At 43.7% G+C, this 16,221-nt stretch overlaps 2 protein-coding genes across 3 annotated transcripts in view; both read left to right on the top strand.

Annotated features, from left to right (window-relative positions):
* The first annotated feature begins 1,213 nt into the window (after positions 1-1,213).
* On the top strand, positions 1,214-3,042 carry foxd5 (forkhead box D5). The gene has a single exon (XM_046345204.1). The coding sequence runs from the start codon at positions 1,346-1,348 to the stop codon at positions 2,387-2,389; it is 1,044 nt and encodes a 347-aa protein (XP_046201160.1). The 5' UTR covers positions 1,214-1,345; the 3' UTR covers positions 2,390-3,042.
* Positions 3,043-3,879: 837 nt separating this feature from the next.
* The window catches only part of pgm5 (phosphoglucomutase 5), a 53,447-nt gene continuing 41,105 nt past the window's right edge, over positions 3,880-16,221 (top strand). Inside the window, exons 1-5 of one of the 2 annotated variants that reach the window (XR_006838522.1) lie at positions 3,880-4,571; positions 6,151-6,313; positions 10,383-10,529; positions 13,919-14,044; positions 14,193-14,383. Coding sequence is in view for 1 of the 2 variants with exons in the window: in XM_046346869.1 (XP_046202825.1) it covers positions 4,314-4,571; positions 6,151-6,313; positions 10,383-10,529; positions 13,919-14,044; positions 14,193-14,383 (885 nt within the window). In the remaining variant the exon portion in view is untranslated. The remainder of the gene's footprint in view (positions 4,572-6,150; positions 6,314-10,382; positions 10,530-13,918; positions 14,045-14,192; positions 14,384-16,221) is intronic. The other variant, XM_046346869.1, reaches the window with a different exon arrangement.

Below are 16,221 nucleotides of genomic sequence, written 5' to 3'. Positions count from 1 at the left end.
CATATAACACCTTTGTTTTATTGTTGTGAAGTGACGTTGCATGGGTCCCCATTCACATTCTGAATTACTAAGAATTATGCTGACAAGTCTCAGTCAAGGAATTTGCCATAGTGAGAAGATGTAGGTTTTATTTTTGCGATTCATGTAAAATAACGAATTTAAATAAAATAGGTGGAAGTAAACGGCTAATTAGACGGAGAATTGCCCTGTAAAATCGGATGGCTTGTCTTAAGTCAAATTCATTTTGGCTTATAGTCTATGTTTACAATTTTACCCTATATAATAACTCAGTTAAACTTAAAATGTCATTTTCTAACATCATTGTCTTGCCTCGTTCTAAATGTTCGTCTAATTTGCTGTGGCTATTATGTCCGGTAGCCCTATATATGTCCCGTAGCCCTATAGCTCCCGGTGCAGCTGCGCTGTGTTCCACCCGATTCTGATGCTTATTGGCTCGTTAAGTTGCCTCTATAGACTCTTTTACTCTCCCGGCCACGGGGAACTGTCCCACCGCCATTTTCACGGTCACACCACCTGCGGGCATCCCGAGGTGGCAAACTTAACGAAACCACGGGGGTCTGGGGGGGTAAAACGCTGCGTTTATTATCAGCGGTAGGCGTGGTGTTCAAACTTCACATTGCATCCCCGGCTCCAGCCGAGCTACTGTGCTACTCTATTCTCTGCCGGGCGGAGGCCCTGCGTAGCTTTTAATAGGCCTAATTGAACGGGAAATGTGCCACGGTTATCGCTCTAATGTTGACCGTCAATAAAGTTGAACACACTGTATACCAATTAAGGGTATAAAGTTGACCGCAATGTATTTGCATTTGTAGACATAATATGCCATGTCTGGAGCGGGACACTTTGATAGAAGGAACTGGATACGCATGAGGGATCTTGCTAAAATCACCATCTGATTCTACCCTCGCTTTGTAATAAATCATTTTTGCAAACTATATATAGGAACTACATTATGATAAGTATATTTCATTTAAAAGTCTTATGATCCATGAACTTTGAGGTGTCTGCATACCAGATCAATATTATGTATGTGAGGATTCTCCGGAATAGTTTTCCCTTTGTCTGCCCTGACACCCTGGGGCGAGGGACGTCTCTGATAGGTCTGAGTGTGACTGGGCTGTGGCGGGGGGTACAACAACAGCCCACTAATAAAAAACTAAACTCCCACGGTCAACACAAACAGGCTGACCAGGACCACAGGGACAGGACGAGCCGAGAAAGTCAGAGAATACATATATTTGTGCGCTTTTACGCGTGTTATGAGTTAATGATACGGTGGAAAAAGTTTCGCTTTTACGCGTGTGTGGACGTTGTGGTCTGAGCCATGATCCTCTCCAAGGAGTATGAAACGTCCCAGCAGACTGGCTTGCCACTGAACGAGGATGAAGTATACATAGCGGGAGAGGACGAGCCTCTCCTTGACCGGCATCTTCTCTACCGGACGGACAACACCAGGGAGCCTAGCTCATCCGCCGAGTCCAGCGTCGAACTGGACTGCTCTGAGTTCGACTCATCTGGGGAGAGCGAGAATAGTTTCTGTGCAGACACACCTTCATTGGGAAGACCACGCGGTTCTGTAAAGCCCCCGTATTCCTACATCGCTCTCATCACCATGGCAATCTTACAGTGTCCTCTGAAGAAACTGACGCTGAGTGGCATCTGCGACTTCATCAGCAACAAGTTCCCCTACTACCGGGAGAAGTTTCCGGCGTGGCAGAACTCCGTCAGGCACAACCTGTCACTCAACGACTGCTTTATCAAGATTCCGAGAGAGCCTGGAAACGCAGGCAAAGGAAACTACTGGTCTATGGACCCCGCATCTGAGGACATGTTTGACAACGGCAGCTTTCTCCGGCGCAGGAAGAGGTTTAAGAGAAACCAGCCGGAGTATATGAAAGATGGACTCATGTTTTACCCAAACTTTAGCTGTTACCGGCCTTACTGCGTCCAAAGCCAAGTGAGCGTACCGGCTGCCCCTCTCTGGTGTATGCCCGTTCAGGACGGGCTCGTGATGCTACCTTCCTCCTACCTACCATACCCGAGTCTAAGCAGCAGCTGTAAGGTAGTTGCCCCGGTGGACTTCAGAACGCAACTTTACGCAGCAACTCCTGCAGTACAGAAGGCTGCGAGCGACACACATACGAAGTGTTCATTCAGTATTGACAGCATTATGACTAGAACCTTTCCTTATGTATCACATAACTCAAATACACAGAACTCCAACCCTCATTGTTCTGTTGATCTTCCCACGGGCCCTGTTCGTTTGGTTCCCGAGCCTGATTCCAGCTCCAATGACTCCATTCTGCCCAAGTGCAATGTTGAGCGCCGTTCCTTCAATAACAGAGAATGTCCAAATGCCTTACCTTAGTTGTTGAAGTGTTTGTTTGTTATAGCTTCTACCAAAGGAACCTCTGTGTTTGTATACAAGTGATAAAATGATCCAATGGAGGCACGTTGACGCATTTCTCAAGGAAAGTATTTAAACTGCATGTTGTTTATGTTCATTGAATGTTGAATACAGTATGTCAAATGAAGTTAATGTAAATATGAAGACTTGATAATATATTTGTTAAAATATGGTGTCAACGTGAAAGTGGAACCACTTTTGCCAAATGTTAAAAATCCATTGTATTTTGATTTTCGACATTGAAATGAAACAATAAAAATAGTTTGGACCATACGGTCAGTTTGCGGTGTTTGGTTATGCTTAGGCCAACTTATTTCCTTCCCCACATTTTATTACACTTAGAAATTGATCGCTAAAGATGCCATCTATTAGTACAAAAATAACCTGAGGAAATGATTGCACCTAAAGGTTTCCAATTTCAATTTCTGGAAAACTAGGTCTAAATTAGCAGGACTATAATATAATGCACAGAATTACTTGGCAAAATAGGTATCGGAACAGTAAATGACAGTTGTTATTGTGAATTATTGTAAGCGTAGGCTCATATTTATTTTCATAAATGTTGTTTGTCCTGTAATTGGCGAAACAACCCGTGTTTGTCAATAAAAAACATCCGTCTCATCAGTACGAATTTCGTGCCCTGTTTTGTTTTATTTCAAATAATTATTGTAATATTTAATTGAGTCGCTTTTAAATACATTAAATATCCATTAAAATACAACTGATTCTATCTTAATTTCCTGACAAAATCGAATGAAAGCTTGAGAACGTCTGCATCCAGCTGTCGGCCAGCTCAATGCTGCCACCGTGTGGCCCAGGTTTAAAGCATTTCAATACAGACAACCACGTTAATAGGCCCAATTGGCCTACAATTTTGAAAAAGCACGTTTTACAAAAATGTCTTTCCTTGATTCTGCTCCTGGTTGCGCTGTCCACTAAGTTATGCACCAGTGAACCAGCCCATATGCTTCTCTCTGGCCACCCATAACGCATCTTGCTCTTCTGATGTTAACTTTTATGCATTATAGTACAAAGAGAGCGAGAGAGATAGAGAGAGCTGCCATTAAATAAGACGCACTCCATTTGTGTCACAGTTTAGTTATCATTCTAGTCCATTAGCTTAAAGTACCATATTAAAACCAACTAGTGTGTTTTACTTTACCATGTACTATATTGCCTCAAATGTGGGACAGGGGAGGTCTGCTTGACGCATTGCATTGCCCATGGCCAACAGTGCGCCCTCGGATCCTATCTCGTCACTTTTCCGCATGTCTTTGACCGTTTAACTGCTTAATGCTCGCACACTGACACTGACAGTGCTTTGCCTTGTCCGGTTACAGCCCCAGCTCGACACAATTCTCCCCGTACTCCACCGGGCTATTTTTGTCCAGAGGCGCAGCTGATTGTAGGGGCTTTTGGCCCTCCCTGATTTTGGCAGGCGCATGTCCTTGTGGAGAGTCGGGCTTATTTGGAAAATAGGGAGTTGTCAGGCGGAAGAGAAGACTTGGCTTAATATTACATTAGCCTATCCAAAGCTCCCACTGCAAGTTTTCTGTGGCATGTGTTTAAAACCTACAGCAGGCCTATAACTAGCATATATCTCAAACCGAGTTTATAAGCCAAGGAATTTGTTGACGGGGATTTATCATCTTAATAGCCATCCCTCTGGAAAGCGCTGGTGTGCTGTCATTGCGTAAACGCATCCCCCACCTCCCTCGAAAGTGCTACTTCTGGAGGACTAGAGCGGACATCACTGGACGTCTCACCTCCCTAACACAGTCTGTCTCCTACATATGTTTGACTCTCCACCTCTATCCAGCCGACAGTGAGTCATCCCCGGTATAGCCAGTCGACCCGTCACTCCCGGTGGGTTCTTGTGCGGAGGATGGAGACAAACCCCATTCCCGTGGTAACGGTCCAGACGAGCCCGTTTGATGACCAGCGGCCCGGTACTAACGGGCTGCGGCGGAAGACGGCTGTGTTCGAGGGCAAGAAGAACTACCTGCAGAACTACATCCAAAGTGTACTGTCGTCCATCGACCTGAGGGACCGCCAGGGATGCACGATGGTGGTAGGCAGCGACGGACGCTACTTCAGCCGAGCAGCCACCGAGATTATAGTTCAGATGGCCGCTGCCAACGGGGTAAGACAAGAATGTCATGCCAGAAAGTTTGGAATGGTTTCAGGGTTAGTGATGATGATAATGATGATGATGATCATGATAAACGATGCACAGAAATAGCATAATAAACCATGGTATTTTATTGTTAATCCTCCATATGCCTATGGGTCGTATAAATGATGGTTTATACAGCTGAAACTCTAGGCAAGTGCATACAAGGGAATGCTGTACACGAGTTTACCTAGCATAGCCTGCTCTCTTTATGCGCCTCTGAAACGATTAGTCAATCCAGTGGCCTTGTGTTAACAACACTCCGAATTATGGCGATAGGCGTACGTGCATATAGATAGGCAGGCTATGTTACAACCTAAAGCTTGTACCCTCTCCCAGTGTCAGTGTGTTTGTTTGTGTGTGTGTGTGCGTGCGTGCGCGGGCCTGCGTGAGTGGCGGAGCCTTTTAACCAATTGCGCAGAGCGCTTGGAAAGGACAGCAGTCTATTCTCAGATCTATGCGACAACAAGCTTGGTGAAATACCTAAATGAAAAACTGAGGGGAATGTATTTGTTTTGAGATGGGTCTATGTTTCTGCTGGCTCAGCTTAATGTCTCCTGCCTTATCGGCTGTTCAATCCCTCGTCTACTCCTGCCCACGCGCCACTCAGCTACATTCCTCCCTGCTTCGTCCGAAGCTTGGGGGATACCCAGTTTAGTGGCCACGAGCCAAACTCACAGGACATAAGCGCGGGGAAGACATTGAAAGAATATTTGTGAAATTCTGTGGGCAGAGTATGGAATGATGATAGGCGTGACGTACAACGGGTCGCTGACAGGGCAAGGCAGGTGTTAAGTGCGCACCCAAAGGGCACTATTCGATCCAAAGCGATGTCTGGGATATGTTTAAATATAATTGTTTATTTAAAAAAAAATTTTTACGGGGAGAGAATGTTGTCATTAACACAGCTGATTTTATTTGGTTTTCAAACCATACAAATGTTTTTGCTCTTATGCCAAAAACCGAGGTTGGGGTTGATTGAATAGAGCCAAGAGTATCTCTCTCTCTCTCGAAATCCTGAAGTGAGGAGATGCGCCGACGTCATAATAATTAATTCCACAAGAATGAGGACACTTTTATTTAGAATAGTTGAGATGCTATAGCCGAGGGACAGAACATGCGAGACTGTTCGCGCTACTTCAATAAATGGATGTAGACGCACATGATGACTGTCTGGAATGTAGCCTAGTCCAAGCCTGATAGAACGTCTGGAACCTCAGTCCGTGCCAAATTCTGGACGCATCTGGTCTGGAAAGATGAAGCCCTGAGCGTCATGACATAAGCCACATGACCAGTTCTAGAAAACATCTCTTGACTAAAGAGTTCTGAAGCTCATTACAATAAAGACATGCGAATGAAATCATTCTGTAAACTACACTGAGCTAGTCTACAATAATAGGCCTTTTCATTCTTGAGTTGCGATGTTTGTACATGCTTTAATCTTGAATAATGTATGATACAATTCATTACTTCAATATGTACATAGGTCCCAGAATGAGATTCAGTCAGCTAAAGTTCCTCAAACTCTCCCTCTGTCTGTTTCTTTCAGATTGGTCGGCTGGTGATTGGACACAACGGCCTCCTCTCCACCCCAGCTGTGTCCTGCATCATCAGGAAGATCAAGGCTATTGGTGGAATCATCCTGACAGCCAGTCATAATCCAGGAGGCCCCGGGGGAGACTTTGGGGTCAAATTCAACGTGGCCAATGGAGGTGAGGTGCTTATTTGACTGATTGCTGTCAACCTGCCAGCCAGTCAATTTGTCAGTCAGTTAAAGGATCGATGGATGTCCTCCTACCCAAGGAGTTTTCTTTTCACCACTGATACTTGTGCTTGCTCTTCTTGGCTTTATGCTCGGGTTATTAGTGGGCTCTTTATTATAAATGTGTTTGTTAAAAGTGCTATATGAATACAATATTGGTGATTTATTGACTGAGTTAAGAGAGTTGGCACCATAGCCCACTCACAGCCCCAGCAATTATCCGTGTATTCTCTTAACAAGGAATACTCACATATTCCTGAAGTTCCATCATGGACAGGCCTTCCGAGTCCCCAGGGGTTTACTGTGGAATCTCAGTCATCTTCCAGTCCTATAAATAGAGCAAAGTGGTGTTGCTCTCCTCATCCCTCATGTCACACGCAACAGTAGTTATCTTTCAGAGCCCACAGACTGTGGCTCCCAAAATGATTCTACACAATGTTCACTTTGTCAATGTCTACATGACTCCAGTAGCTTCTTACAATCCTCACATGGTGTATAGAAGATTATGACTACTCAGTAATATGACCTCTCAATCTAGAGCAAAATGTCATTTAACTTCCTATGAATAACAGTTGTGCATTAATATGCCACCATAGGCTTCGCTGTTCTTAAATGTACAGTGACTTGCGATAGTATTCATCCCCCTTTTCCTATTTTGTTGCATTACAACCTGTAATTTAAATCATTTTTTTTATTGGGGGGGATTTCATGTAACGGTCCAAATTGGTGAAATGAAATGAAAAAAATAATTTGGTTAAAAAGATACAAAAAATAAATGGAGGGGCTTCCCGGGTGGTGCAGTGGTTAAGGGTGCTGTACTGCAGCGCCAGCTGTGCCACCAGAGACTCTGGGTTCGCGCCCAGGCTCTGTCGTAACAGGCCGCAACCGGGAGGTCTGTGGGGCGATGCATGGGTTAGGGAGGGGTTGGCCGGTAGTGATATCCTTGTCTCATCGTGCACCAGCAACTCCTGTGGCGGGCCAGGCGCAGTGTGCACTAACCAAGGTTTCCAGGTGCACAGTGTTTCCTCCGACATATTGGTGTGGCTGGCATTCAGGTTGGATGCGCGCTGCATTAAGAAGCAGTGCGTCTTGGTTGGGTTGTGTATCGGAGGACGCATGACTTTCAACCTTCGTCTCTCCCGAGCCCGTACGGGGGTTGTAGCGATGAGACAAGATAGTAGCTACTAAAAAACAATTGGATACCAAAAATTGGGTAATTGATCATAAGAAAACCCTTTTGCAATTATGTTAGCATAGCTGAAATCTGTTGTTCTGATTAAAGAAGCAATACAACTGGCCTTCTTTAGACTAGTTGAGTATCTGGAGAATCAGCATTTGTGGGTTCGATTACAGGCTCAAAATGGCCAGAAACAAATACCTTTCTTCTGAAACTCGTCTGTCTATTCTTGTTCTGAGAAATGAAGGCTATTTCATGTGAGAAATTGCCAAGAAACTGAAGATCTCGTACAACGCTGTGTACTACTCCCTTCACAGAACAGCGCAAACTGGCTCTAACCAGAATAGAAAGAGGAGTGGGAGGCCCCGCTGCACAACTGAGCAAGAGGACAAGTACATTAGAGTGTCTAGTTTGAGAAACAGACGCCTCACAAGTCCTCAACTGGCAGCTTCATGAAATAGTACGCACAAAACACCAGTCTCAATGTCAACGGTGAAGAGGCGACTCCGGGATGCTGACCTTCTAGGGTTTCTAGGGTTTCAAATAATTTACAGAGAAAATGACAGTAAGGGCACTAATCACATCTCTATTTTGAAGTTGTCGCTTTACCTTGATTAAGGGTCAAGTGTATCACTGGGTAATGAGATAGCCAACATGGTTGATTATGGATTAAGTCCACTCACACACTAATCTATTGTTTCCTCATAGTATATGGCCCGTGAGCAAGTGGCCCAATTACACCAAGTCTCAACAATTAGCTCTCCGTAAAACCTGATTGTATTGTAGTCAATAAGATGCTTATCAGATTTGGCATGTAGTCATCATTAACAGTAAATACCATAAGGTATTTGAGGTCCTCCTGGACTGAAGTGGAACACCAGAATTATGAGGATTAACACAATTGTAGTAGGTAGGTCCAAATGTGAAGTGTATCAGGAATAAACTGGAATAGTTCACCGTGAGGAGAGAGAGGGGGGAGTTCTTGTTTAGTTCCTGTCCCCCACCTTTAGTACTGTTGAGATGAACTGTTCCTGTAGGATCTCTTTATCCAGGTTTCTCCCTGTAGAGTTGAGGGGATACAAAGGCTTTATTGAGTGAGGTACACATCAGAAGAATGCATTCATACACACTCACACACTTATGCACAGACACAGTGCTGACATATTAAGACTAGGTGGTTGACCCCAGGCTCCTCCCCCCACACCTGTGGGGACTGATCAAGCTCGTAGAGTTCATGGACGCCCTGCAACATCACCTGGTGGGCTTTACCTGCGATAGACATGATCCCCTGGGATAGTACACACACACACACACACACACACACACACACACACACACACACACACACACACACACACACACACACACACACACACACACACACACACACACACACACACACACACACACACACACACACACACACACACACACACACACACACAGTTCAGAGACTTAGACATACATACAGTACAGCTGTTCTGAAAGTCCCCAAAGTCTGCAACACCACTAAGCAAAGGGCATCATGAAGACCCAGGAGGTCTCCAAACAGGTCACGGCCAAAGTTGTGGAAAAGTACAGATCAGGGTTGGGTTATAAAAAAACATCAGAAACATTGAACATCCCACTAAGCACCATTAAATCCATAATTCAAAAATTGAAAGAATATGGCACCACAACAAACCTGCCAAGAGAGGGCCGCCCACCAAAACTCACGGACCAGGCAAGGAGGACATTAATCAGAGAGGCAAAAAAGAGACCAAAGATAACCCTGAAGGAGTTGCACTGCTCCACAGCGGAGAATAGAGTATCTGTCCATAGGACCACTTTAAGCCATACACTCCACAGAGCTGGGCTTTACGGAGGAGTGCCCAGAAAAAATCCATTGCTTAAAGAAAGAAATAAGCAAACACGTTTGGTGTTCGCCAAAAGGCATGTGGGAGACTATCCAAACACATGGCAGAAGGTACTCTGGTCAGATGAGACTAAAATGTAGGTTTTTGGCCATCAAGGAAAACGCTATGTCTGGCACAAACCCAACACTTCTCATTACCCGAGAACACCATCCCCACAGTGAAGCATGGGAGTGGCAGCATCATGCTGTGGGGATGTTTTTCATCGGCAGGGACTGGGAAACTGGTCAGAATTAAAGGAATGATGGATGGTGCTAAATACAGAGAAATTGTTGAGGGAAACCTGTTTCAATCTTCCAGAGATTTGAGACTTGGACAGACGGAGGGTCACCTTCCAGCAGGAAAATGACCCTAAGCATACTGCTAAAGCAACACTCAGGTGGTTTAAGAGGGAATATTTAAATGTCTTGGAATGGCCTAGACCTCAATCCAATTGCGAGTCTCTGGTTTGACTTAAAGATTGCTGTACACCAGCAGAACCCATACAACTTGAAGGAACTGGAGCAGTTTAGCCTTGACGAATGGGGAAAAATCCCAGTGGTTACATGTGCCAAGCTTATAGAGACATATCCCAAGAGACTTGCAGCTGTAATTACTGCAAAAGGTGACTCTACAACGTATTGACTTTGGGGGGGTGAATAGTTATGCATGCTCAAGTTTTCATTTTTTTTGTCTTATTTCTTGTTTGTTTCACAATAAATAAATAACTTGAATCTTCAAAGTGGTATGCATGTTGTGTAAATGCAATTATACAAACCCCCCAGAAATCAATTTTAATTCCAGGTTGGAAGGCAACAAAATAGGAAAAATGCCAAGGGGGATGAGTACTTTCACAAGCCACTGTATAACAACAACCATAGGCCAGGAACAGGGTACATAATGTGCAAACATTGGTGTCCATGGTAACCGTGTGTCCCCCCTCCCAATAGGCCCGTCTCCAGACACGGTGATGGAGAAGATTGCCCAGGTGAGTAGGACCCTGGAGGAGTATGCCATATGTCCTGACCTCCGCATTGACCTGGCCAGGCTGGGACGCCACGACTTTGACCTGGAGAACAAGTTCAAACCCTTCAGAGGTACTGGACACACACACGGGCTAGACACACACAGACCAGACACACACAGAGCTAGGGGCATAGAAGCCACTCTGACATTGGGGGGGAACTATTTTCCTATGTGGGATTTTTTGTTGTTGAAAAAATAGGTTTTAAATGCTCATTTCTAGTGACTTTTGAAAAAAGGGTACAGAAAAATATTAACTTACAAATGGTCAAATTTACAAAGCTAAGGGGGCCCTTGTAGAGGGGCACGTACTCAGATACAGTCCAATCAGTCTTGAGGGCCATGGCCATTCGTACTGTACTGAATACCAGTGTGACTGTTAACTGTTACACAAATACAATTGCTTACATGATATTTTCAAGCGTTGGACTAGTAACCAAGCAGTTTTGTACAAATCTGTTCTGCCCCTGAACAGGCAGTTACTGTTCCCAGGCCGTCATTGAAAATAAGAATGTGTTCTTAACTGACTTGCCTGGTTAAATAAAGGTAAAATTTAAAAAAAAAATGTCTAGTATTTTTCTCACTTCCGCTATGTCAGGTTGTTACAACTGCTGCTCTACATACAGTATGGGTTGAAACTTCATGTAATTATTTTCAATTTATAATACAGTTATTATACTGTGTTAAAAACTGTTTTGATAAATAATAAAATATCATCATGGCTGCCTCTCTCATGCATGAAGTTAACACATGCAATACACCCTCTAGACTTAAACTGCTATCGTTTAATCAGAGACCATATTTGATCATTCCGATTGATTCACACAGACAGATCATCAGTCTATGAACTCAATGAGCTTGGAGAGGCACTTCTCACTGTCTTACCTGCTCTCCCTCTCTGCTATCTGTCTGTCCGTGGGAATCATCATCGTTGCCTCTCTCCTGAATGAAGTTAACACATGCGTTACACCCTCTAGACCAGGGCTTCCCCAACTCGGCCCATGCGACCTCAAGGAGTGTACGTTTAGTTTTTTTGCCCTAGCACTACCCAGCTGATTCAAATAATCAACTAATCAACCAGCTTTGGTCATTTGAATAAGCTGTGTAGTGTTAGGGCAAAAACTAAAACGTGCAACCCTTGGGTTCCCTAGAACCGAGTTTGGGAAACGCTGCCCTAGACCCCTCAGACTCAACTCTGGACCGTGAAGCCAGTTCCAATCCTTTTTAAAATTGTTTCCCTCTAATCAGGGACTGATTTAGACCTGGGACACCAGGTGGGCATAATTAATTATCAGGAAGAACAGAAAACTAGCAGGTTCATAGGGTAAGAGTTGACTGCCCCTGCTGTAGACCAAGGATGGGCAACTTTGATGGGGGTCGGGGCCACAAAAAATCTGAACTCATCACGAGGGACTGCAGTGGCTATCAGGTCTGATTACCCACATCCATACCCACACCTGCAGTCAGAGTCGCCCCTAGCGTTTGGGGGCCCTAAATGACATTTAGTTGGTGGTTAATTCTACTCTGCCCCATGAGACAAATGTCTTGCAATTTCCTGGAGAGAAATGTTTTCAGTTTTTAATATAATATCTGAGTGAGAGTGACTAACAAAATCAATGGGGGCTCCCTGGTCGGTAATTCGACCATAATTACTACAAGTTTAGATAGCTGGCTAGATATGCATTTTTTTATCTGACATGGCTAATCGAGTGACTCTCAGTGACTGACATAACAAGATAAAACGGCTGATGCACAACCACATTTTGAAATTGCACCTTGTGTATCCTGCTTTTGTAACTCAGCAAGGTGAGAGTTCCTAAAAAAAAATATATGAATAATTGTGTGTGTGCTCCTATGCCCCCACACAGAGCAGCATACACAGAGCAGACACACACACAGAGTAGACGCAGACACACTGCAAACACATATACAGTGTATTCGGGAAAGTATTCAGACCCCTTTACTTTTTCCACATTTTGTTACATTACAGCCTTAACCAAAAACTTTGTTTAAACACCTTTGGAAGCGATTACAGCCTCAAGTCTTCTTTGGTATGATGCTACAAGCTTGGCACGCCTGCTTGGGGAGTTTCTCCCATTCTTCTCTGCAGATCCTCTCAAGCTCTGTTAGGTTGGATGGGGAGTGTCGCTGCACAGCTATTTCAGGTCTCTACAGAGATGTTTGATCAGGTTCAAGTCCATGCTCTGGCTGGGCCACTCAAGGACATTAAGAGACTTGTCCTGAAGCCATTCCTGCATTGTCTTGGCTGTGTGCTTAGGGTCGTTGTCCTGTTGGAAGGTCAACCTGAGGTCCTGAGTGCTCTGAAGCAAGTTTTCATCAAGGATCTCTCTGTACTTTGCTCCATTCATCTTTCCCCTTGATCCTGACTAGTTTCCCAGTCCTTGCCACTGAAAACATCCCCACAACATTATGCTGCCACCACCATGCTACACCGTAGGGATGGTTCCAGGTTTCCTCCAGATGTGACGCTTGGCATTCAGGCCAAAGAGTTCAAACTTGGTTTCATCAGACCAGAAAATATTTTCTCATGGTCTTGAGAGTCTTTAGGTGCCTTTTGGCAAACTCCAAGTGGGCTGTCCTGTACCTTTTAATGAGGAGTGGCTTCTGTCTGGCCACTCTACCATAAAGGTCTGATTGGTGGAGTGCTGCAGAGATGGCATAACCTTCCAGAAAGTTATGCCATCTCCACAGAGGAACTCTGGAGCTTTGTCAGAATGACCTTCCGGTTCTTTGTCACCTACCTGACCAAGGCCCTTCTTACCCGATTTGCTCAGTTTGGCTGGACGGCCAGCTCTAGGAAGAGTCTTGGTGATTCCAATATTCTTCCATTTAAGAATGATGGATGCCACTGTGTTCTTGGGAACCTTCAATGCGTCAGACAATTTTTGTTACAATTCCCCAGATCTGTGCCTCGACACAATCCTGTCTCGGAGCTCTACGGACAATTCCTTCAACCTCATGGCTTAGTTTTTGCACTAACATGAACTGTCAACTGTGGGACCTTATATAAACAGACGTGTGCCTTTCCAAATCTTGTCCAATCAATTGAATTGACCACAGGTGGGCTCCAATCAAGTTGTAGAAACACCTCAAGGATGATCAATGGAAACAGGATGCACCTGAGCTCAATTTTGAGTCTCATATACATTTGCAAACATAAAAAAAAAGTTTTTGCTTCGGTATGTAGATTGATGAGGGGAAAAATGATTAAATCAATTTTAGAATAAGGCTGTAACATAATAAAATGACGAAAAAGTGAAGGGGTCTGAATACTTTCCGAATGCACTGTATGTTCACACACTTACACGCCAGGCATACACAGTCTCACCACACATGCACTCTGTTCTTGCATACAAGTAGCATACATGCTATTGGATGGATAGACACATGCAGATACACACTAGACTCTGAGCCACTGCCCTCCTCTTCTGTGTGTTGTTAGTTGAGATAGTGGACTCGGTGGAGTTGTACCTCAACCTCCTGAGAACCATCTTTGACTTCAACGCCATCAAGAGTCTTCTGACAGGACCTGAACAGCTGAAGATACGCATAGACGCCATGAACGGAGGTAGGACAATACTAATAAAGACCAAAGTAATTACAGTATTGTATCAGGTGCTTACCAGTGATTATAATGTATTGTGTTCTATTGTATTTTGTTGTATTGTATTATATTCCATTGTATTATTTTCTATTATATTGTACTCTATTGTCAGTGATGGGTCTGTACGTGCGCCGTATCATGTGTGATGAGCTGGGGGCTCCTGCCAATGCGGCTGTCAACTGTGTCCCCATGGAGGACTTTGGGGGCCGGCCTCCAGAGCCCAACCTCACATACGCAGCCCCATTGGTTGATGCCATGAAGGGCGGAGACATTGGTTTCGGAGCTGCGTTCGATGCAGACGGGGTAAGACAGCTGAGGAGGAGAGGAACACTGCCTTCACAAAGTATAGTATTCACTTGACTTTTTCCACATTTTGTTGTGTTACAGCAGTGGTATTCAAACTTTTTCAGCAGGGACCCCATTTTTTCCCACAAGAATTTCTTGCGACCCCACCCCACCCAAAACCTAATGACACCATCTTAAAATCATTACGTTTCGATTTTTACATCAACAAATAACCTTCAATTCATTGCATTTCCATCTCTTATCAAAATGAAAAGAAACCAATAAATACATTAACTCAATACAATTGTATCTTTCTTAAAAACATTTGTATATTGTCCCATACAATAATATGTTCTCTTAATTGTTATTTTTATTTTTATTTTGGTGATCCCACTGCAGAACTTGACTTTGAATACTTTGTTACATTGAATAACCCTTTGAGCTTGTTAAAGTTATTCATTATACAGTGGATGGTATATCAATACAATCAGTCACTACAAAGATACAGGTGTCATTCCTAACTCAGTTGACATAGAGGAGGGAAACCACTCAGGGATTTAACAATGGAAACTTTAAAACAGTTACAGAGTTTAATGGCTGTGATAGGAGAAAACTGAGGATGGATCAACAACATTGTAGTTACTCCACAATGCTAACCTGACTGATAGAGTGAAAAGAAGGACACTTGTACAGAATAAAACATGCATCCTGATTTCAATAAGGCACTAAAGTAATACTGTAAAAAATGTATCAAAGCAATTAAATTTTGTCCTGAATACAAATCCAATACAACACATTACTGAGTACCACTCTCCATATATTCAAGCATAGTGGTGGCTGCATCATGTTATGGGTATGCTTGTAATTGTTAAGGACGGGGGTGTTTTTCAGGATAAAAAAAATAACAGAATGGAGCTAAGCACAGGCAAAATCCTAGAGGAAAACCTGGTTCTGTCTGCTTTCCACCAGACACTGGAAGATTAATTCACCTTTCAGCAGAACAATAACCTAAAACACAACGCCAAATCTACACGGGAGTTGCTGAGTGCCGAGTTACAGTTTTGATTTAAATCTGCTTGAAAATCTATGGCTACCTGAAAATGGTTGTCTAGTACTGATCAACAACCAATTTGAGACTTACCCAGAAAGACTCAGAGCTGTTATCACTGCCACAAAGCGATTCTATACATTTGCATAAAATTCTAAAAACATGTGTTTTCACTTCGTCACTATGGGGTATTGTTTGTAGATGGGTGAGAGAAAAATAAATTTATTCCATTTTGATTTCAGGCTGTAACACAATAAAGTGTGGAATATGTCAAGGGGTATGAATACTTTCTGAAGGCACTGTATAATGTACAAAGTACTACAATACACTTTCAGGGGAGCTGATGAGGACGTTTGATGAGCATGTTTGATTCTGCTTAATTGGGCAGCGTTGACACTTTGGGGACTATTCCATGGGTTCCTTGACAGCAAGCCAAATCAAGTATTTGAAAGAAGAAAAGAAAAACTTGACCTATTTTGACCCAGGTTTGCTTTCTAATGGGAACGTGGAATTGCCTTTGTTTGTTTTTGTCTGCATTTATTTCCTTTTCAATAGCAGGATGTTCGGCAATGGGACCAGCTAATATCTGTGACAGACATCTCTTTTTTCCCCCACAACATCTCACGTGGTAATTTGTACCAGCGCCACGCTCACGCACATTAGCCTAACTCAATTACCGGGCCGAGCATCAGGAGAATTATGTCACTCTTTTGTGTTCCATTGGAGCCCCCTCCCAGTGCTTACAGTGTTGCATCTTAGTAGGAAGGAGTGTGTCCCATACATTTGATTTGATTGGGAGAGATGCAAT

The sequence above is a fragment of the Oncorhynchus gorbuscha genome, linkage group LG04 (assembly GCF_021184085.1).
Source record: "Oncorhynchus gorbuscha isolate QuinsamMale2020 ecotype Even-year linkage group LG04, OgorEven_v1.0, whole genome shotgun sequence".
In the NCBI taxonomy this organism is placed as follows: Eukaryota; Metazoa; Chordata; class Actinopteri; order Salmoniformes; family Salmonidae; genus Oncorhynchus; species Oncorhynchus gorbuscha.
Note: the sequence above shows the minus strand (reverse complement) of the source record. Positions and strands in the feature narration are given on the sequence as shown.